The 23,660-nt window shown below is 40.2% G+C and overlaps 2 protein-coding genes across 3 annotated transcripts; one reads left to right on the top strand and one right to left on the bottom strand.

The window, feature by feature from the left end:
• Positions 1–2,490: 2,490 nt before the first annotated feature.
• Positions 2,491–17,453, top strand: lclat1 (lysocardiolipin acyltransferase 1). 2 transcript variants are annotated; one of them, XM_053335914.1, is made up of 6 exons: positions 2,491–2,545; positions 10,907–11,074; positions 11,492–11,690; positions 12,114–12,260; positions 13,878–13,994; positions 14,994–17,453. In XM_053335914.1, exons 2-6 carry the CDS (start codon positions 10,907–10,909, stop codon positions 15,518–15,520), a joined length of 1,158 nt encoding a protein of 385 aa, XP_053191889.1. In that variant the 5' UTR covers positions 2,491–2,545; the 3' UTR covers positions 15,521–17,453. The 2 variants fall into 2 exon arrangements, with proteins under 2 accessions (XP_053191889.1, XP_053191888.1); XM_053335913.1 differs by having other exon boundaries at positions 2,496–2,814.
• Positions 17,454–19,846: 2,393 nt separating this feature from the next.
• LOC128375541 (protein yippee-like 5) lies at positions 19,847–23,392 on the bottom strand. Its single transcript, XM_053335920.1, has 3 exons — positions 23,174–23,392; positions 22,185–22,336; positions 19,847–22,073 (listed from the first exon to the last, which is right to left on the bottom strand). Exons 2-3 carry the CDS (start codon positions 22,323–22,325, stop codon positions 21,849–21,851), a joined length of 366 nt encoding a protein of 121 aa, XP_053191895.1. The 5' UTR covers positions 22,326–22,336; positions 23,174–23,392; the 3' UTR covers positions 19,847–21,848.
• Between the last annotated feature and the right edge of the window lie 268 nt (positions 23,393–23,660).

Below are 23,660 nucleotides of genomic sequence, written 5' to 3'. Positions count from 1 at the left end.
TTAATGTGCTAAGCCACAGGCTGCTGCTCTTCCATAGGCTGTTGTTGATATAAATAGACAGCTTATGGCCCCGCCACTCTAATCCTTATTGCTAGAGGCCAGGATGGAAAAAGGGAAAAAAGAGGGAGCAGAGGGGATCATGGACATAGACAGAGATTAAAAACATGATGCAACACATGAGATACAGTAAAAAAGGACATGACATGTGCTCTTACAGGTGCAAGGCCGAGACATGCTGTCAATGTGAAGAGGAAGTGGAGTGAAAGGGAAGAAGACTCATGCTAAATCAACCATGTCCCCTCTTTGAACTACCAAAAAAGCACAAGAGGTCATTAAAGGCAAGAATGTTTAAAAAAAACAAAGTAGATGAGTTTTTTTTTCCAATAAAGCCTCGTTAAAGTGCTATCAATAGACTCCATTGAAAATAAACCAAAACACAGTGTACAATGCCCGAAAAAAGTCACTCTGCCTCTCCTGTGTGGGTTTATGTAAGAGGAACGGTATGTCTAACATGAATTAATGTTTTTGGCCTCTACATCTGTTCTGTTAATTTGGTCTTGACTTTCACTTTAAAAAAAGTTGCATACAATTTGGCTTACCTCCCATGTCGTTTTTATCCATAAACATAACAAAACATACATGCACAGGGCTTGGATATTTGGAATTCTCCAAGGGAATATGATTGGAGTACCTGATCAAATTGCTTTAACTAAACTATTTTGGACAAGAGTCATTAATCAAGTGGATGTGCTTCTCTTTTGGAGGTGAGTTGGCACCAAACTCAAAAAATGAGGGCTCGTTTCAAAGCAAAGTTTTCCATTCCCCTCTGAAGTGATGCGTTGACCTTTGAGAAGTTTATACTGATAAAGCTATACAGTTCTCTCAGTCTCTCAGATAGAGTGCATGCCATAGGGAGCAGGTCATGGAAAAGTCTTGAGTTTGACTAAGTGCACTCTCTCTTTTACCCTGTCCGTCAGTCCGTCTCTGCTTCATTCAACACACACACACACACACACACACACACACACTAGCAAGCACATACGTACACACAAGAGTACGTGTGCATGCTCGAATACACTCAGACACATTGACCAATCTACGCACACACGCATCACTGAATGCTGAGGTAATTTGTAACAGTAGAACAGCATAACTGTGGGTAAAAGAAACAAATGACACATGCAAGGATTTACACTACTTTAAAAGGCTATGTTGGGGGACTCAGTCAAGAATATATCATCAATACCATGCTTGAGATTTGAATGAGTTCAGACATAATATTAACACGGGAACATGAGTAAACATGAGTAAAACCTCTCAAACTCTGGAAAGAGGATTAGTGAGCATGAATGTAGTTACATAAAGGGACATACTGATCCAGTTACAGATCAATTCAGTGATTTCAAACTGGATTTTCTGATATTTATGCCATTTCAAATGTGACATCTCCATATGGTCCATAACTACGTCATTATATAGAGTTCATTAACAAACAGTGAAGTCTGATTGATATACCCTTGACACACTTCAACCAGGGGCAAGAATAATACCCCTGGCTGAGTAAATAAATAGATTCATCTTGTACATTATAACCCATATAAATTATTAGAAGGAGGATGTTTTGAATAGTTAATTGAATGAATTAATTACTATCATCAGTGAGTTTTGGCAAATTGAAATTTGTTAACTGGACTCATAAACACCTTTGTTCTCACGGTCCTAGTGATCACAAAATGACACCTTGTCTAGTGTGAATATCAATGCAGTAAACATATGAGTCACCTTTTTCTATTATCTACAGCTGTCCAATTGCACCTTCCCTCACAAAAGACCTGATGTCTTATATGTCATATATTCTGACCACACCTATGATGCACTTCCTCTCAGTAGGGAGTTTTAGGTAGCCTACTTCTTCAGTATTGTTTTAAATAATGATGCCTTGATGTTAGTTATTTATTTTAATGATAGATAGAAACAAGAGATTGTAACTGTGGGAAATGGGTATGGTGGCGGGTATATGTCTGTGGTATGTTTGTTCTTGTAACCTGTGAACCTGTCTGTGTCATTTTTCGTGGCTGTACAGAATGTGAAAATAATTATCCTTGAAAGGACAATAAATCTATCCATCTATCTATGTGGGAATTTCTGACTCTATCTTGTAGGAATTGGTTAAAAGCTCAGTTGGTGCAGTGCTGTGTTTTGGAATAAATACATGCATGACCCCCCCCCCCCCCCATCCCACCACCACCACCCCCCCAATTGACCAACTCCATCCCTCCAAGAACATACACACAGCTACGAACAAATGTGCCAACCATAGTCCCTATCAACATGTGAAATATTCGATGCAGTCATTATGAAGGCACACATTTGGTCTACATGCTGTACCTGCGGTTGTCACCTCCTCACTGTCTGACTAGTCTGTAGCTTTGCACAAACAGCACCGCCTGTTGATGTCTGGCTGCAAGGACAGGTGAGAGGTGACAAGTTGAGAGGTCGTGTTAGCAGGGACGGTAAAGGCGGCTACACTTTTGCTGCAGTCACAGTAAGGCAACCTGAGAAGACCAAGTTGACTTGAGTCACTCTTTGGCTCAGCTAATATCTTGCAAAAAAAGAAGTCGCTTGCCGCACAGTTTCGACAGGTGCTAGCTTTAAGGAGTGGTAAAGCAGTGGTTTCCTAAGCTTTGCTAACGTTAGCAAGCTGCTAGCTGGGTTGCTAAGTTGCTATGTCGCAACCAAGTGGTTGGACTTCTTGGAGCTAGCTAGTGAGCTCACATCAGTGCCAAACTTTGATTCTGGAGGAAAACACGAAAGGTCGGTACAGTATGTTACCATCTGACAGCACTGTAGTAGCGCTTCGATAGTAGTTAATGCACTTGGTTAGCTTAGCAACATAACAGCAGCTAACATGTTGAAACTTGCGTTGCTAAGTTAGCATTCACGTTGTTTGTGTCAGCCTGGTGGTTGTCAGTGGCACATTAACCCAAAGATAACTACTGCAGGTACACACTGTAGATAACCATGTCTGTACCCCCCCTGAAAAAAGTTTAGCTTATCTTAAATTAACTGCTCTTTAATAAATTACAGACTGTGCAATTTAATATAATTAGAGTTAGAGTGGTAACGCCTGTAATTCATATTGGGGAGTTATTTGCTACCAGCTGATCACGTTTAATATTGTTAAGCCAAACTAACACATTAGTTTACTAAGATAACAAAACTTAAATATCCAACAACGCACTTTTGCATCATTGTGCAGTATAATGAAAGTAAACTACATATGATAAAACAAAAGTAAAGGGGCATGTAATTTAAGACCATGTGTAAGGGTTGAAAGGCACTCTATGCTGGTATTGACCCATATATTTGTATCTTTCCCTCTCTTTTCTTATATACCTTGAGTGGAAATAGAGCTAAAAAAAGCCAGGTTTCACTGGGCAGTTTCAGCAAGCATCCCCACAGATCCTTAAAAAGTCTTAAATTTAGTTTTTGATATTCAAAGTGTAAAAAAGTATTAAAATGTCTGGAGCTGTAGGAGTTGAGGCATTACATTTGATTTGAGCATAACTATTTGTTCAGTTTATTATTTATTATTATTTTCTGATTATTTTACACATGCAACCAATCAACTTATCAATAAAAGTAAAAAAAAAAAATCAGCAGTCATTAGTTGCAGTTAGTCCTCCACCCCTTAGTTTTAATACAAGGACTTTTTCCTTGTTGTATTCTTTTGTGGCAGCAATGGTAGTTTTTCCCTGTTCAGTGCTTCTTTTAGTTTAGTTAGATATGATCCCCATTAGCTATTACAAATGGTTATTCATATATATCTTCATATTCATATATATATTATACACATAATAAAAATACATGCACAGTGTTGCTCTTGAATCTTGAGAAAACTTTAGCTTCTCATCCATTATATCACCTCACTGCACCCTTTTTTCCTGTAGTTTTGTCTTATTCACATGTAAAAACTAAGTAATAATTCACAATCAGCATACTAACAGAAGGGATGATTATTTACAGACAGAACTCAGTACAATTTTCCACAGGCCTGTTTGTGTAACCGCTCCGGGTTAAATGTTGGCTAACTCTTGGCTTTGTGGGTTAAAGTCGTTTTTATTTGTCCCACCCTTAAAATGTGTGTGTGATAGAAAGTGGTACATCAGCTACTGCTTTATCTTGGTTTGACAGCAAGGCATGGTTTAGTTTCATATTAATGCTGTAATTTAATCAGCAGCATTATTGAATGAATCGCTACGTGTCCTTTAAGCAGCCGTTGGATTGCACCTTGCTCTCAAACGTATCTGTAAGGCTTCAGGGACAAACTGCAGCTGTTAATTATAACCCGCCAGTTCAGACACAGTCACATAAGTCTGAAGTTATCACAATTTCATGATCTGATGCCAAGTCGAGATTATTGTCAGAGGTTTGTGGCAGAAGGTGTATTTTATTTGTTTCTTCACCTGTGTGCAGTTAGTATGCATGCACCATGTATCTTACTCCAATTACCTCCAGGTGGGTCTGTTTGAAAGTGGTTAAACATTGTTCTTCTTGTTAGGTCGTTTTGGGGGATGGTAGTGGGGTAAATTGCTTTTAGGACGTATTGACAACTTTATGAATTCTGTTATTGATTTTAATTTATTGTATGGTCCATCGACCTGCCTGCAGGGACTACGGCCAGAAAATAGTACCTTACTAAAACCCGGTGCATACATCTCTCCTTGTGTTATACAAGGTTAATGTTTCATTGCGCACTCTCCCTGTTTAAATAAAATAAAAATGATAAAGGGCTCCCTTGAAAGAAACTTTTGCACATTTTTAAGTCAAATGCATCATTATAGTGCACTGTGAGAGAAAAATTCAGAGGTTATAGATATAAAAACATTGTGCAACCAGTAGTTGGAAAAAAAACAAACACTGGTTGTATAAGTGTGGATGGTGATGACACAGCAAAAAGATCACACCCTTAAAGCATGGGAAAGAACATTTTACCAGTTCATAAATGTTCCAACGACACCATCAAAAAAGACAGAATGTCTGTATTTCAGCTCTTAAACAAAGAAAGCAAAAGTGATTATCCAAGTTCAACTACTTCATTACTTTGGAACATAGAAAATACTCTTTTTCAGCAAATATCTTTTTCTACATTGTTTTAAGTTCGCTAACCATGACGGGCCGCCACACTCTATACAATTAATGGGAAATGCTCATCCAGTTTATCCACAGTAGTTGTGGAGCTTTTCCAGCCCATAATGTACAGTACAGTTGTACAGTTTTTTAAAAAAAAGGATATGTCTCATACAGTGTTACTGTGTTTAATTCCAGCTTTTGTTATGTTCCCTGCTCCACTCAGTGAGAGAGCCTGGCTGCTCTTGGCATAATGTCATGTCAAATCGGAGTTACAAGTTTCCGACTTGTTCATGTCAACCTCCAAGTTATAATTACAACCAGCGAACTCAGAACAGCTAATATTTCATTTTCTTTCTCGCTTCCTTTCCAAAAAAGACATCCCAAAGTTATGTAAGGGTTTTTGTGAAATTTGCTAAATATTGAACTGTGCACATCTAAATTTTTATACCCTTTAAAAAAAATAGTGATAGGAATAATGTTTTTGGGTGTAATAGTAAGTTAGAGTTTTATTGGTGCCAGTTTGTTGTGTCCCAAGTGCCCCAAGAACATAAAATATGCACTTGAATCTATTAATTTTACAGCATTATCTATCTTACACACACACACACACACACACACCACTAAAGCACATTGTTAAGCCTAGACATGCTTGACCTCTCCGCTCTGCTTTGCTCTGTAGGGATGTCTGGTCTCGGCTTAAAGCGAGGAATTCAAAATGATTGCCAGAGAATTCAGACTTGGACTATGAGGAGTGTGCTGCACAGTGCATGTGCTTGTTGTGTTTTTGGGGGAAGTGCTTTCAAGATCATTACTATGGTGATCAAATAAATGTTAAACCAACCCAAATAGATGGGACTAAATCCGACTTTGATGCTAGCCTCCAGGTATGAAAACAAAATGGTTTCTGTGGATGCGTTATATAAATAGCGTTGCGTCCCCTGGTGTCCATGCCAGTCGGAAGAAAAACATGTTTATTTAAAACACTTAAACGTTCATATATTCCATTCACTTCTCACATCTCTGGCTCCAGGTGTGTTTATAGGGTGAGGGTTAGGCTTTTTTTGCTGGATGAATAGGCTCGTCTGATTGTTTAATTAGCCACCTAAGCGCGCGCGTGTGTGTGTGTGTGTGTGTGTGTGTGTGTGTGTGTGTGTGTGTGTGTGTGTGTGTGTGTGTGTGTGTGTGTGTGTGTGTGTGTGTGTGTGTGTGTGTGTGTGTGTGTGTGTGTGTGTGTGTGTGTGTGTGTGTGTGTGTGCGCGCGCGCGCGGTGGTGACACACCGTAATTGCGGCAATTTTGCTGAGCAAGCCTGTTTCTCACCTCTGTCAGGCCTCACATTTTCCGTTGTTAAAACCAGTAACCCTTAAACCCTTATTGCCAGCATAATCATGCACACAAACACACATGCATTTAAAAAAAAAAAAAAAGTTTTCTTTAAATGCACCTTCAACCACTTTAGGTGCCACTGTGAGACTTGCTGCGTCATGGTGCTGCTGCAGATGGTGTCAACAAGGGCAAGATGATGGGGCGTGTTGAGGGCAGATCGTCTGAAACGAAGGCTTCTGCAATCATAACAGTAATTGAGGTGGAAAGGTGTGAACCGCACTTGATGTAAGAGAAGAAAAACACCTGCAGGTTGAAATAGCTCCCTGTAGAGTCAGCTCAGACTCACTGCGTCAGCCAGGCCATGGCCCGATTTTAAATTAAGACTCACTGTATTCCCTCTTTTTAACCTTTACGTCTGGGGACTTGTCTGTTAATTGACTGGCTCCAGTGCTAGCTTAAAGGAACACTTCAGTATTTTTCAACCTGGACCCTATTTTCCCATCTTTTTGTGTCTCAGTGAATAAAAGGGACAACATTTTTTATAATGGGTCCAGCATTGACCCTTAAACAGGTGACGTGCACCAGGAGACACATACATGTATACATTTTTATACCTTAATCTCCTCGTGGAGATACAACTCATAAAATATTTTTAGAGTTATTTGTGGAAATGTTTAGTGTAACTTGAAACTTTTGTATTTTTCAACCTGGACCCTATTTTCCCATGTCTACGTGAATAACATGATAACATGTTTTGTTGAGCAAAACAGGCCGCAATGTAATCTGCCAAGATAATAGTGTGTCATTGTCTATCTAGTAAAAAAGTTTGTTGTTTTCCACCAACAGGCTCAGATTGTTAGTTTACATATCTCACAACATTATGGAAAGAAGCACACAGAGTAATAAAAGGTTTTTCTTTATCTTGGTCTGTTTGTTAGTATGTCTAACCAAGTCTCTCCCTGAGAGTTGGGTTGTGGTTGTTAAAATCAGCTAAATATTCAGCCATGACAGAGTTGGAGAGAGGACTGCTGGGAGGAGTTTGTTGTGCTGCAGTACAGAAAGAGTAGTGTTATTTAAAGGATTTTTAAAGACATAGCTGAATATTTGTCAGACAACTCAACTTGAGTACAGGAGATTTCAGAATGAGATTTCTCCTTGAGCGAGACTTGGGTTAGACACAATAATAAACGGACTGGATCGAGCGAAAGGTAAAGAAAAACATTTTTTTCTCTGTCTGGTCCTTTCCATCATGTAGTCAGGTACTTCAAATAAAAACCTGAGCCTGTTAATGGCCTGTTTAGTGGACATATATTGACGGGTGGACCACATAGCAGCACTGTCAGTCAATACAAATTTAAAAAGTTGGTATCCTCTTTGGACACAAAAAGTTTTTCTGTCCTGCTTTTTACTTAAATAGCTCAAATGAGAGAGCATTCAGAGTATTACATTTAAGTGCCATATTCAAGGGCAATTAGATTTTGTTGCTCTTAAAAGAGATGTAAGTGTCCTCAGAGTTCAATGCTTTGGTTTGATCACGTGACTTTAGATCTGTTGAGATAAGTCTGTTTGGCACTTTTTGCTTGGTGAATATTTGGTCCTGGGCAGGTGTTTTAAATTATTCCGGGTAATTAGACCTCCGCATGAGGTCCTGTACTAAGAAGGTGCAACAAAATGAACAGCAGAGTGAGAGATGTCAGTCAAGCATACAGTTCTGAGAAGATCTATAATCAGGCGAAACATCTGCGTTAGATGTACCACAGTGAGGGATTTTCAAGAGGGACATGTGGCACAAGTGTAACGTTCCCATTTTAAGCTGAAGTGGTCACCAGTGATGTCATTGAAATGACGAGCAATGCCGCATTTGGCATGTCCAGATTAGCCCCCTTTAAACTATCAGATATGTCACGGACAAATTGAAGGTCCCGTTACATGGTTTTGAATTTCAGAAAGATTACAGGCTCAGTGCATTTCCTTTAGGGATCTAATGACCCTGTGGTATTTCTGCAATGTTGCAGCTACTGTTACGAACAGTATTCAGTCCACTTCAATTGTTTCTATTCATGTTCATCTAGAGCCACGGTGTGTATGCAGTTTGTATGCTTGCTTTTTTATTTCAAACTGGTCACCAGCTGGAAGTTGACAAGTCATGCTTACATCAGTGTGGATGATAAACGGCACACAGACGTAATGAATAAGGACAACAGTCAGAAACCAATGTATTATCAGTCATGTCTTTATCAAAGCGCAATAAAATGTATCAGTTCAGTTGTACCGTCATTAGTCTGTGGAAATCTTAATTATTTTTATCCCTGATATCTGGGTTGCTGGTACACACAGATAACTGAGTCTTTCAGGTGCTGATGAGTTCAAATCAAATTGTTTGGAGACAGGTGTTCTTTATGAATGTTTCATATTTAATTAAACTAACCTAGTATGTTGACTACAACAAAAGTAAATGACTTGTTAGTAAAGGTTTAAGGTTTAATTCCCATTGCTAGTTAGAGTTCACCCCAGCAACGCCATCGTCAAGTCTGCTGACGACACAACGGTTGCAGGGCTCATCTCTGAGGGGGATGAGTCTGCATAACGGGTCGAGTTGGAGCGGCTTTCTATGTGGTGTTGTGACAGCGACCTGGTTCTCAGCACCACCAAGACCAAGGAGCTCTTCATCGATTGTAGGAGGAAAAAAAACTAACATTCAGCCCTTACACATCAGTGGTGTCTGTGTGGAGAGACTTCTGCTTTCTGGGCATCCAGATAGAGGAGGACCCAGCACCCTAGCATTGGTTAAGAAGGCACAACAGAGACTGAACCACCTGACTCAGAAATTGCTTGTGTCCTTCTACCACTGCTCCATAGAAAGCATACTGACCTACTACGTCTGTGTGTGGTTTACTAGCTGCACATTAGGAGAGGAAAAGTCTCAAAAGGGTCATCACCAGCTGCCCCTTACATTCCCTGAAAGATGTATACAGCTCCCACTGTCTCAAAAAAGCTCACAGCATCTTCAAGCACCCATCCAGGATACAGTCTGTTTGAACTGTTGCAGACGTTACAGGACAATAAAGACATGGACAAACAGATTAAAAAACTGTTTTTAGATAAGAGCCATAAGTGCTCTAAATGCTCAGAAAACCTGTTTTTTGTACAGTTGCAATAACACTTTCTATGTGCAATATTATCATGCAATAATGACAGCAGAATGTGGTGTGTCGTATGTGTGTATTATGTACTTCACCTTCCTTTTAGTTTAGTACTTAACATTTATTTTATTTATTTATTTTATATATAGTTATACTATCTTTTATAAGCACTTTTTAAATTTTAACTTATGGCACCTTAAGGATTGCTTTCAATTTCATTGTACATGTACAATGACAATAAAGACTATTGTAGTCTATAAACCTGAGTACACTTGGCAGAAAGTCTACAGTTCACAGTCGATGAATGCGGTTGACTGGCTACAGATAATTTGCTTATAATTTGGAAAACAAATTGTCAGAGCTTAAGACAATATCTTCTTGAAATGTCTCGTTTTGTATGACAACCTTAAACCCAAATAGATATTTAATTCACGATTATATAAAACAGAAAAGCAGTAAATTCTCACATTTTGAGAAACAGTTTTCCTTGATAATTCCTTGATTTAAATTTTGAATGGACTCAAAGTTGTTGACAAGTGATTATTCGTCCATCGATGAATCATTTTAGCTTTACTAGGGACATACAGCTGTAGAGTTGTGTGTCATGTTGTTGTGTTGAGTAAACATGGCAGAGCAGGGGCATCTTGGTAGCCCAGTGGTTATGACACAGACCATATTTCAACATCTCTGGTTTGACTCCGGCCAAGGATCTTACATTTTCTTTCTCGACTTGTGTTTCTTGTCTTTCTCGACTGTCTGCTGTTAAAATCTAATAAACTGACAAAGCAGCCATTGTTGAATTTTCTAATAAGCACAACTCAGTGTAAGAGTTGAAAGTACAGGGTTAATACTGGTGTGATATTTTACCAGAGTGTTGTTTTTTAATGTTAAGACTGTCAATAAAATGTGGCCCAAAGCTTATGCTGTTCAGTGATTTATTTGGAAGACACACTCGCACTTGATTTAGTGACCGTGCACCCACAATTTGTTACCCACAGTCAGAAAGGTTCCCCTATTTACATTCCACACCAGGAATGTCTGCCTTGGATTTTCCACTGTTTGTGGGAAAATATGTAGGAAGAACAACAGGACAGCGGGCTTTGCTATTGATGAGAGCGTTGATAAACTCATTTGTTTCATGTTACAGACTTGCTCCATTCGATAGCAGAAATCCAAGTAAAAAATAAATTCCAAATTTCATTTTTCTTGATGCAACAACTCACACTTCCATTTCTCAAGACTGTGTTTATTAATTTATGTTTGACTTGTATTCAAGCTAATCTCGTCTCCTTCATCTCTCCACAGATGGCTGTGTCGGTGCGGGGCCTGTACTTTGTGGTGACCCTGTTTTTGGGCAGTTTCTTTGGAAGTGTCTTCATGCTGGGTCCATTTTTGCCGCTAATGCTGCTGTCCCCCGCCTGGTACCGCTGGATCACTGATCGTATCGTTGCTACCTGGCTCACCCTGCCTGTGGTGTGTACACCAGCTTAGCCTTTACTTGGCCTACTTGTGTGTGTGCCAGATGGTCTTGAGTTACCTGTGCTTGACACAGTCACGATGCTCTGCTTCATCTCATCTTTGTTTATGCCTCCCTATAATCAGATTTTATATTTTCGTCAGAAGTAGTACACTACACTTCTGTCAGAAGTGCACTTCATTTATTCAGATTGCCCTTGAGCTCAGTTATGCAAATCCTGTTTACAGTTACCGCATGTTTTGATGGCATAATTTATTTTCTTCTCACTCTTGTCTCCATCTTGAATCAATCTTACCAATCTCCCTCCTTTTTCTATTATCCTTCTTGATCACCCGGCTTTCCTACCCTTACCTCACGTCTCTTGTGCTTTCTCTTTCATCCTCTCTCTATCCCTGCTACTCTTCTCTCCATAGTCCCTGCTGGAGCTGGTATTTGGAGTAAAAGTGGTAATAACAGGGGATGGCTTCATTCCGGGGGAGCGCAGTGTGATCATCATGAACCACCGTACCCGTCTAGACTGGATGTTCCTCTGGTGCTGTCTGCTCAGGTACAGCTACCTTCGTCTGGAGAAGATCTGCCTCAAGGCTGCCCTCAAGGCTGTGCCTGGCTTTGGTGGGTATACAGTAGGTGCCCTGTCCTTTTCCAAGACAAAAAAACACATATATGCAACCACCTGCATACTCTAATAAATGCTTTGGATAGGAAGTCATCAAAAATATCATTGTAATGCAGTTAATATTTAATAGAGCAGGTAAAATCATCCAAATGGAGACTGCTGAATCTAAATATGAAAGAGGAATAGTGTATTGCAAATTCAGAGCAGTAGATGAAGAAAATTAGTGTTTTTTTTGTCCTGCAAGGAGATGGTGGTTTGACAAGTCTGATTTCACGGGTAGATAGTTACAGGTCATGATTACTCTGCTGGCAAAGGCTGAATCTTAGTTCTCAAATGTCTTTTACTGAGGAAAGCTTACAGAATCAGTTGAGCATAAGAAGTTATCAGTTGAGCATAAATACTTTGCATGTACATTCCAGGCTGGGCAATGCAGGTGGCCTGCTTTGTCTTCATTCAGCGTCGTTGGGAGGCTGACAAGAAACACTTGGAGAACATGCTGGACTACTTCTGTGACATCAGAGAACCTCTGCAGCTGCTACTGTTCCCCGAGGGCACAGATCTCACTGGTGAGATGTAAAGAGTGCAACACTTCATCCATTCTTGTGACAATTTGCCCACATTTCTGTTTCCAGAGCTGAGTGTGGCCCTACACCTGTCTTGCGCCTTTGCACTGAGAGTTATGCAAACACAATTTCCAAGTGATAAGGCATAACCAAATCCCTTGATACACACAGCACACAGTAATTTCTGCAAGAATGCTCTGACCTTTCTGTCCAAGCAACAAGTGACACCAGTGTCTAAAGCCCTCTTAGATCAAAATTAAGCCAATCAAAGTCCCGAGTAGCTTTACTAGGGGAAGCTTAACCTCCCTTCCATATCATGATGTCATGAGTGGTCCAGTGGAGTTACATCACACTTGGCCCGCAGCTTTAGGGCTTTAAAGATTGTTACACTTTTGGTGCTGTGTGTGCGCCTGGGCATGTGTGTCTGTATGTACACACTTCCACATTTAAGCCTCTTAAACCTCAAGGCTTCATTTGACGCAAGAAACAAGGGGATGTATACAGCATGTTTGGACGTCTAATGCAGAAGTTGTCCTGTTCTTTACTCTTAATACATATTCCAGAAACATACATACGGACCTTAATATACAGGATCAGGCTCGGGGTGCACCTAAGCCCCTCTAAAAATTACCATGATCCCTTTTTAAGCTTGTAGAGCTTATATAAATTGAATAAAAGATTGTATAAGTATCACAAGTCAGAGCTTTGTCCTAATGGGTCAAGACAAAATCAAGAGAAAGTTGTCCATAGTCCTTTTGTCCTACAAGTCAGCCTGAAGGAGCCACTTGTTACATAATATGACTAATGAGTCATGATATAGTTTACATGTTCCTGCAACAAGTTCCTGAGGAATGTTTGGTTAATAAACACTCATATATCCTGTGTTTATATCCTCCTCTGCTTTTTACAAATGTGTAAGCCTTTGTCACTGGTGGATGTATTAATTAATGTTCTCACATCCCATAACCAGCATTACTATTATTGCTACTGTTGTTTTTATAATGGAATACTGATATTTTTATTATGTTATTCTCTATGGCTCTTGTCCATTAAGTTCTACTTTTGTTTAAAAGGGGCTCCTCAGTAGGTAAGCAGCTGTCATGTACAAAGTCCAATTACTAAATTAGCCTGAAGACAAGACTGCTGCATACTTAAATGAAATTGAATATGATTAAATATATTTTTATATTAATTGTACTCTCATTACAAAAATAGGAAAAAAATATCTACAGTACATGGGTTTGAAAAGGTCATTTTCAGTTGAGCTTTCAAACTAGGACAATTTTTTTTTTTTAAACAATCATATGTTCAGTGTATACAAATATTTATTGTGTCCCAATGTTACCCTCTACCACATGTAGTATGTACATGATTTATAAGTTAATACTTAATACTAATTTATGAATGGAGAAAATAATCAACGGATTAATCGATAATGCTGCTCACTTTATATTTTAAAGGGTCATTATAAGATTTCTTTGTACAGTACCAGTAAAATTATTTACTTCACAGCCAACAATTAGTGGTTGACTAGATAAATAGCCTAGTTAATATGAACTTCTATTGATGGAGTTTGAGTTTGTATCTGACAAAGGTTTATTCTTTATGTGTCTCCTGCAGAAAACACGAGAGCAAAGAGTGACGTGTTTGCCGTCCAGAACAACCTGCCGAAATTTGAGTATGTGCTGCATCCTCGCTCCACCGGATTCACCTTCATTGTGGACAGACTACGAAAAGGTCAGGTGTGATCCACATCAGCAGTTGGTGACATTATGAAATCTCTACATTAAACATGACACTGGTCCATTAGTAAGAAAAGTACTGTACTAACTTGGCTGTTTTGGGGTTGCAGAACGTGTCCTGATGGAAATATTTAATCAGCAAAAGCAAGGGGAAAATGGCACACTACCATGATGACTGTAGTTATTCCACTGACGCTGTTTGTAAGAGAGGGATCATACCTGTTATTCTTCAAAGTCTCAGACCTATGCCTCATCCCACTACCAGCCATTACAACACCCCTGAGATTCTAATGTTTCCCTATGAGCTAATTCTGGCAGTCCTCCAGAGTTCTTAATACCACCTCTGGCCCTGCTGTCTCAGCCCCCACGCATCCTGGATGCTGAGCATTGCACCAACTCTCTAAGCAGGTGTTGTGAATCAGTGTGATGTCATCAGACTTAGCAAATTCTCTTCTCCCTCTCTCCCCACCGCTGACTGACATGCTGCGTGTGTTTTCTTTGTCCAAGTCCACCGTGCCGCTCTCAGCTCTATTTTTACTGTGGTAGAGCTGAGCTGTACAGGAGCAGGTGCTGGCAGGTGTCATCCTGTCCATTTGATATTTCATTCAGCACGCCCTCTGTGTTGTAAGGGCACTGCAGTTCATTGATGATTGTGTAGAGTTCATGTTAGGTTTAAAGGCAGAAGAAGGGATGAAGCACTAAGCCCCTAGAAAATTAGGTGTACATACATAGTGGAGTCAAGAGCTGGGATTTTGATGCATGCATAACACAGTTACAATAACCAGTATGGATGTGAAGAAGATATTAAGCCTGCCTGTACTCTCATGCCTTTATGTCTGAAACTGCATAGTAGGTTTAAACTGTTAAGAATACTGAAAGTTTTGCATTTTATATTGTTTAAAGTGATGTTTACTGTCTTGTTTTGGTTTTATCACACTCTTACATGAACCAGTATTTTACCTTTTGATCATTACAAATGTGTCCCTTTTCTTAGGAGACAACCTGGATGCCGTCCATGACATTACAGTGGCGTACCCCAAGAACATCCCTCAGACAGAACGCCATCTCATGTTGGGGCTTTTCCCCCGTGAGATTCACTTCCATGTCCGCCGCTATTCAGTAACATCACTGCCTACCTCTTCCTCTGACTTGGAGTCTTGGTGTCGAGAGCGCTGGGCTGAGAAGGAGGTTCGTCTGCGGGACTTCTACTCTGACCAACCCCGAGGCTTCGACAGGGACGGTGTTGCACGTGTGCCACCTTGTAAATCAGAGCTGCGAGTGGCTCTGATCAAAGCCGCCTCACTTCTTTACTGGAGCAGTTTTATTGCTCTGTGCTTCGTGGGTCTGTGGCTTTGGGCTCCATGCAGGCTCTACCTTCTGATCATGGTTGGAGTGTATTTTGCCCAACAGAAGCTGATTGGAGGGCTGGAGCTGCTGGAGTTGGCCTGCCATCGTTACTGGAAGTCCATGGCTGCCAATGAGGGTGAGAAGAATAAGGCGCTGGATGAGAAGACGCAGTGAGGGATGGAAGACAGGGTTGATTGGACAATGATGTGTCCATGTGCAGACACTGAAGACTCAGTTGTCTTGGCCCGTTCAGTCCAGAGAACTGGAAGATCCCTTTCTGGGACCCAGTGCTCCATGCCTTTTAGAAAGGGAGTAATAAATGCATCTCCTGACTGTATGCATGGCTTCAGTGGAGATTGCTTACCTTTTCTGTTGAAGAGAGTAGGAGAAAAAAGGGGAATTTTATGTACATTTATCGGTGATGGGTTCAAAGAATCATCATCATCACACGTGGTGTTGTTTTCCCACCGTGTGTGTCCCTTGTATAACCACTGTTGTTTAGCTTGCTGTCAGAGCATTTTATCCGTTTGCTTTCGGTGTTAAATATGATGTTTGTTCAGAACCTCAGTGTGGACATGTGTCATGAAACAATGCTGTTAGTATCTGTTTTACTGTTGCCATGTCATTGAGACTAGTTTTTTTTTTATGTATTGCCCTTGGTTTTATATCAGTGTCATAAATTATGGAGCAGAGCCATAGTACAGACTACCTGTACATATGAGGACTTGACATCTTTAACCAATATACAAATCAGCACTCTAGTTACCTGGATTAGACACTACTTAAATGAATCAGTTTCCATTTATAGTGTATGGAAAGAAAAGGACAAATATAATTCCCAGAGAATTATTAATGAGTATACAGGTATATATGTGTACCACTGTTTACCTTTTACAGGGTATAATTACCCTTTTATATAAATTGGGGAATACATTTTTCCCAGTTAGTCCGTAGAGATAGCTTTTAGCTCTTGAAAGAAACATTGTTATCCTGCTTGTTTGCTCAAGTAGCTTTTGCACATAAAAGCCAAAGGTGAGAAACATAGCTGATGTAAAAAAGTAACCAAACAGAATGTAGCCTGTCTTGTCAGGACAGGGTAGCTTCGTCCATCAGTGGAAAAGTTGCCCTTAACTACACTGGGGCAACACTTGTAATCATCAACTCATCAAGATCAAAGATCTTATGTCTGGATAACTGTAGAAGTAGATGAGCTTTGTGCCCTTTCTGGGAATGAAGGGATGCCTTGTAGAGGCAGTATGTGGGTGGTGCTGGGGTGGAAGAATGTCCTGTTGGGACAACATTACCCCTCCATGTGCAGGGTGGCACAGAGGACCAGACTTGGAGTGGAAAACTGGCCCTGAACTCAACCTAATCCAAAAAAGCCCTGTAATGCCCACCTCTGCCTGTGTCCCTCTCTAGAGGACTGGCATTGATGCGCCTGCTAAACTCAATTAGCAAATGACAGCTGAGAAAGCTTCTCCAATTGTGCCAAAAAAGGACAGAAATTGAAACAAGATTGGAGCAGCGCTTCAACCACACTTTAAGCCATTGACTATCCTTGCTGTTGCTCTCAGTACCATTTTAAACCATGTCAAATTCTGGGACAAAATCGTCTGTTGGGTAGTCTATAGTAGTTTCTGTAACACTGTGCAATGTGTGATTTAGCTGACCGCTTCAACTGGTGCCGACCAGCCAATCTTATTTTGTGAAAAATGTCTTACGGTGCAGTGAAGCCACACGATAGAAAGTTGAGTCAAACGTCTTTCTTGTTTATATGAATCTGAAGCTCCTGTAGTTAAAGTGTAAAGGAGCTGTTTTCCAGTCACTGTGATCTAGCTGTGTTACCAATTTTATCATCAGCATGTAATAGTTTACTGAACCTGGTACATATTTGTGTTTTCAACCCATTTAAATCTCCTGAACCAGCTTGAATCTACATGTATCAGTCTTTCTCTTGTGCTGTTTTTTGTTGCTCATTATTATTGCCACTTGCCGATGCTGGACCTCTTTAAAGTCACTGTCCTCAGGTAAACACAGTAGACACTGTAACAAGTCAGTCTATTAAAGGATGAAATACGTATATCTGTAAATAAACTATATCCGTTCATTCTAGTCTCCAGTCGTGGTTCTTTCTAGTTTTATGTCCTTTAGCAAATGTTAATTGACTTTACTTTTGATTCTGCATATAAACTCATTTCATCTTTTGATACAGGATCTAACAGCTCACATCAGAAATGTTAGAGCCATCACACAAAGACATGACATTAAAGTGTAGTGTGATGTTACATTATGTAACCATTTTCTACGGGTTTTATTTCTTTCATTCATTATTCCACTAATGTAAAACAACACTTCCATAATCGGTTGTTGCAGGGCATGTTGTGTATTGTCTCAACAGTCTTTTCATCTATAATGCACTATAAAAAATCACTACTGCAGTGAATGAGTCAACAAGACCTCAACTGCTCATGTTACACAACAGTAGGGCCGCAGTTTTCCTTGTGTGTTTTGCACACATGCATTCTAGTCTATCACACACAACCAAAAAGGTCAGGAGCTTTGAAGGTGAAGTGCGGTCACCATAGTAACTAATGTTGACTCCCCTGTCTCCTAGCAACGGGATGTGGAGTGATGTCAATGGAAAGCATGCTATTTTCTCCTGCTGACAGAATGATGTCACTCCTTTGTGTGTGTGTGTGATAGAGTGGTGGAAAGAGAGAAGTTAATTTCTATAATCTATATATCTGCTCTACTGAGGGGGGTGATGCTGATATATTGTGGAATCAAAGAAAGACAAAGGTGAGGATAAACTAAAATAGCTGACCAGGGATTATGAATCATGGGCCAATTAAGCGTGCAATTATGCTCCAGGTTCTTTTTATGGTCTCTTATCCCCTCCCTACTAAAATCATCCTCTGCATGTGAACATCAAATTTGCTTTGATAGATTTGGCAGTGGGTGGAAGAAAGATGGATGATGCACACAGACTCCATCATCCTATATGAGACACATGAGAGCATCACTTCACTAGTGCGTCTTTTCTTCCCTATTATTAGATTTGCTCCTAAAAGACTGCCTCTCTCAGTAATAGAATAGTTGGATGGCTGCATAGGATCCCTCTGGTGCTCATGGGAGCCTGTGGTCAGTTCTCTTCAAGGAATCTAGACATTTCAAGTCATGCTCAAGAGCACTGTGGAAGTGTCTGAAGGGCAGTGGAAACACACGTATAAAGACTATGTCACATCTACATTTGTGCTATGTCAATCCAATTGCCCGCAGACTAATAGGATCAAGTGTAATTATCCTTATCTGGCCAGATGGCTATTCAAAAGAGACAGCAGACAATCCTGAGGTTACACCGGGACAAAGTCAAAGACTTCTAAAGCAGGACAGCAAGCTCTGGAGATGGAGCCTCCTTTTTGCCACTAGTCATGTCAGGCATTTAAATGGTACTACATACGGTCATAAAAACGTCAGTCTTCTTGATCTATTAATGCTTAAGATCCCCCCCAAACACCAAATCAAGCGACCGCAGTGGACTCAAGAATAGACCATGACAGTTTGTTGTGTTCGACAGCCTTAATTCATATTTGCAACTGCAAGGGCCAAGTTTGTTTGGCCGTGCCCATCCAGTAGTGACAGCTGAAAAGTAGACCTGTTATTGATTCCACCACTGTGACACAGACCCTCACAGACAACAAAGACTCCTCCCAACAGGATCCGTGCTATAAATATCTCTACGGCAGCACTGCAACATTAGTGGGCAGATTAGGAATGAATCATTACTGCCTATTTATAAACCAAATGCAATCAAACCTCATCGCCGTGGCTGATTTGCAGTAAGCGCTGAATAGGTAGGATTAAAATGGGATTTGTAGTCTAGATGGGGTATATTTTTGTTACAAATATTTGCTTTTTCTGTCACATTTTCTTTTAATAATGGCTTAAACGTCAGCCTGTGTTTGGTATTTATTTGAAGGCAAATAATTCACAAGAATTTATTCATTTTCTTTGCTCTGGGGAGTAACATCATTGGCTTGTATTTCCAGATTGCAGCGAGGCTCCACAGACTGTGCCAAGCCGCTTGACGTCAGAGGCAGGCAAGGGACTGAGCATCATGCTTCCCAGAGAAAAACATCTTCAGAGATCATCCTGTCTCTCAGTCTTCTGCTGCCACCTAGAGGTCCAGGGCTTTAGATTTACTCACGAGGTAACCCAGATATCTTCACAGACATGAACATAACAAACCATAAACCTGTAAATCCATGGGTGCTTATTTCAAAATCTGTGTTGAGCACCAGGCTTAAGCCACATGGATATCTTGATGTTTTGTTTTTAAAAAAGGTTTTGTGATTACTGCACTGCCAGTGTTTGGAAACATCCTGACTGCAGATTTCAAGAATACTCACTGATTAAAACATTAGCAATCAATAATTACCTGATTCTGCTCTGCGTTAATAACAAAAACATGTTTTGGTTTAAAAAACACACAAAAGAATGTAACCCAGCAAGACCACATCTTTATTTAGAAATAACAGCAGAGAAAATCTTGCTATAGCTATACAAGAAAACCTTTTTTTTCTCCAAAAATCCAATCAAGAAAATGCACAATAAGATAAATGTAGCCATTAATAAAACAATAATCATATTGAGTAAAGCAAATAAAAACAACTGGCCAATCAATAAAATGCTAAAAGTTAGCAACAAATGATAATATTCTGTCATGGCTATTGACCGTTCACTGCACAGACCTGGGGATATTGATGGTGTCAGTGTCCTGAAAAAGCCATATTCATTTCATTTAACTTTTTATTTTTTATTTTTCTGTAGAAATGTCAACTAGTGCTGTCTTGCATGACCTTGTAAAGGCAAGCAAAAACATTTACAGTGTCAAGTGAAGGCTGGACCATTCTGGTAATGCCTGAAAGAAAGCATCCCAGGGTCATGATGATGTGCTAGAAATCAGTCCAAAAATAACCTCAAATGTCATAAAAATTAGATGTTTTTGTATGGTTTTGTTTTTTTGAAATCTTCACAGGACACTTCGGAAACGTCTGTGGCCTAATCAGAGGATGACACCAAGCTTGTTTGGCTTTGTCTTACAAGGAAAAAGCCATGTAATGACCAAATGTGCCCTTAGCCTAGGATTATAAAAAGAGGATGGGTCGCCAGCACTCTGCAACTGTTCAATCGAATACAGGCCTTAAAAGTAGACTCAAGCAGGATTGATTGTTGGTTTGTCACTTCCAATACTGCTCTGTTTTATAGAAAAGAACTGAATGCGTTTGTGTTGTGGTTATACTTATTCTTTCAGAGGCTCCGTTACCTTTTCCATCCTGCTAATGTAAAACACTTGCATGATCCATCCTATCCTTAGGCCAGCAGACAGACGGAGATTATCTCCATTACATCTCAGACACATTCCTCCTTCGGCATATTGAAGAGAAGTGGCTGGAAGGTACAAGCTCCTGATAAGTCACCGCGGTGACATATTGCTCTTCACACAGCACATCACACAGGCACAGAATCCATGGTAACAGATGGAGAGTGGTACAACCCAATTAAATTGCAGGATCAGTTGTAGGATTGTCTACTGTACAGGAGATCACTTCCACAATGTGAACTGTATCAGAGGGACACTGTGTACATTTCAAGAATGTCACATCACTCAAAATAATTGCACATCATGTGAGGCAGATCTAAATAAAAATCCCTACCACCATCAAACACTACAATGAATACTTAAATATGACATCAATCTGTGCATTGCATTATTGAGAATGTAGATTTTAAACACTAACATTAATAACACTACCGGCTAAAAAGAGGTAACTGATACAGAAATAACAACTATCATGGTCTTAAATGCATTCAGTGCTCACCAGTGACGAGTACAGTGAGACAAAGTTCACAACACAGAAGCACAAGAGCCAAGAAAGCCATATGTAGAGTGAATCCTCCATTGGTTTGTTTTATATTGTTGAGTAGAGTACGCAGGTTGCTCTGCCTGAGTCTGGGGGATGAATATACTGAGCTCTACAGCCTTCAGTGACCAAGTAATGCATTTTGTTATGTGATTAACCATGACTGTTATCATGCATGTGTTGAATTACCATATAAGAAAGGGTGGAGCATGCCTTGTGCAGTGGTGGTGAAAATTCTGTGTGACCGTGCATGAACATGTAAACAAGTGAAGTTACAACTCCCTATCTGAGTCCCCAGCTGTTTTTGGGGAGGACACCCTGTGACACATAAATCAGGACGTATTTTGGGGGAGCCTATTCAGCAAGAATAGATCCAGCAAATTCAATCTTCAAATCAGCAGAGGTCTAAGGTCAAAGGCCAGAGACTGGGGTGGGGTAAGAGGGTGAAGCCAAAACTTCACAGACCACTTAATCTGCAAATGGTGGTGTGCAGCACAGAGGCAGGGGGATAAAGGAGAGGGAAAGGAGGACTCGGGAGTGAGTGTTTTCCCCACACAAGTTAATCCAAGGTTAGGGGCTCATGAGTTGTCTGAGGGGACATGCTCTTCAAAGCCCTCACTCTCCCTGACTAGCGCCCTCTCCAGGATTACACGTCCCTCCTTGTACCTCTGACTGTCCTCAGTAGCAAACTCGTAGATCCATCCGAGCTTGCTGTTGCAGTTCTTGCAGCTGACATCCCTCACCATGTGCCTGCCAGTAAGCATCACTCTGTCCTGCACCTCGCTGTACTGCAGGTTCACTACCTGTGGAAAGATGTATACAGAATATAATATATAATTGATCTTATAATATGTTTTATGATTGAAGAGAGAATATAACAATAGGTAAGATCTGTTTGGTTAATGTCTGTGTACCTTGTTGAAGAGGAAAGCTCTGCCAGTGGCTCCTGTGAAGCGTGTGGAGATAAGCTCAGAGCGATTAGTCAAAATGGTGTCACAGTTGGCACAGGAGAAGAGGCGCGTTCCTCCAATGTGGTCCAAGAAGATACGTCCCATTGTTCAATTTTCTAGGAGTGAAGAAGTGAGGCTTACATAAGAAATAAACAAGGCCAGGCAATTTATATTGGGCAGGTTAACACATTAGGTTCACATTACTGATCATGAGGTTTACTATTCTGCCTGTGACTACAGTTATATAGCTTATCAAGGTTAAGCTTTTCAAAGTTTGATAAGATAGTCTCTAATAATGTCATCAGGGTTATCGCAGCTTGGACTTGAAACTTTTTCTTTTTTTTTAACAATAGGTCTGTACTGCTGCACAGTACAAGCAAGCTAAATATCAGTCACCAGAATTTGCTAGCTTTAATAACCAAACATTATTTTAACATGAAACTGGGAATTTAAGACAGAAATATCATAAATTCAAATGTAACAGTCTTATTAAAAATCAAGCATTATAAACTTAAAAACAACAGGTATTTGGTTTAACTGTATTTTATGGTGTTCTTGATGTATCCCTTTTGCCATAGTAGCTGCTATTTAACATTTCCTTCATTTCAACAAGTATGTTTGTTCTTGGCTGACTTGTCATGAGTGCTGTTGACTGTAGATGGCAGCTGAGCTTTGAATGGGGCTGAAAACAAAAGTCAGCAAGAAGAATACTGAAAAACACAGCATAAAGAATATGAATGGGTTTGACTGGCTGGTTGAAGGAAGTCACATTTGTGGATTTTCGCTGCGAGTAGGGACATTTAGTGAGAGCTTTGTCGCACAGATTGAGTTAAATGAACGCGTCAAAAGATGCTAACATTAGCCGCTCAGCTAACAGCGATGTCGACAACAAGCTCAGAGACACACCAACACAACACGGATTTTCTGCTTATCTCTCAATGACGGCTTCCTACCTCGTCAAGTTTGGCTTTATTGGCACAAAATGTCTCCACCGCCGATGATGTCACCGATATATTTGGTATATTTTAGGCGCACATCTGTTGTTTGGACCGTCGTCGTCGTCTTCGTGGCTTTGTTGTTCTTTTTCAGCTGTTCCTGTCTGCTGCTGAGCTCCAGACCAGTGTCAACATCCGGTCCTGACGCAACGACCCGTGCTGCGGCGACCTGCTTCTCCACCAGGTGGCAGCAGAGAGCGGGACAATGGTCATATATGTGACCTAAAATGACACAAATTAGACCTACGTAAGACCCCCATTCACTAAGAGTTTTGCTCAGATGTTTTATTACTGTCGAAGCCCATTCCGCCAATGTGAAAAAAAGATCCTGAAGTCAAAATGATGAAGAATTTTCTCAAAATAATGATAATATCTCAAAATAATCAGATATATCTCAAAAGAATGACTTAGTACCTCAAAATAATCAGATACTATCTCAAAATAA

This window comes from Scomber japonicus, chromosome 16 (assembly GCF_027409825.1).
Source record: "Scomber japonicus isolate fScoJap1 chromosome 16, fScoJap1.pri, whole genome shotgun sequence".
Lineage (NCBI taxonomy): Eukaryota > Metazoa > Chordata > Actinopteri > Scombriformes > Scombridae > Scomber > Scomber japonicus.
This window is presented reverse-complemented; position numbering and strand designations above follow the sequence as displayed.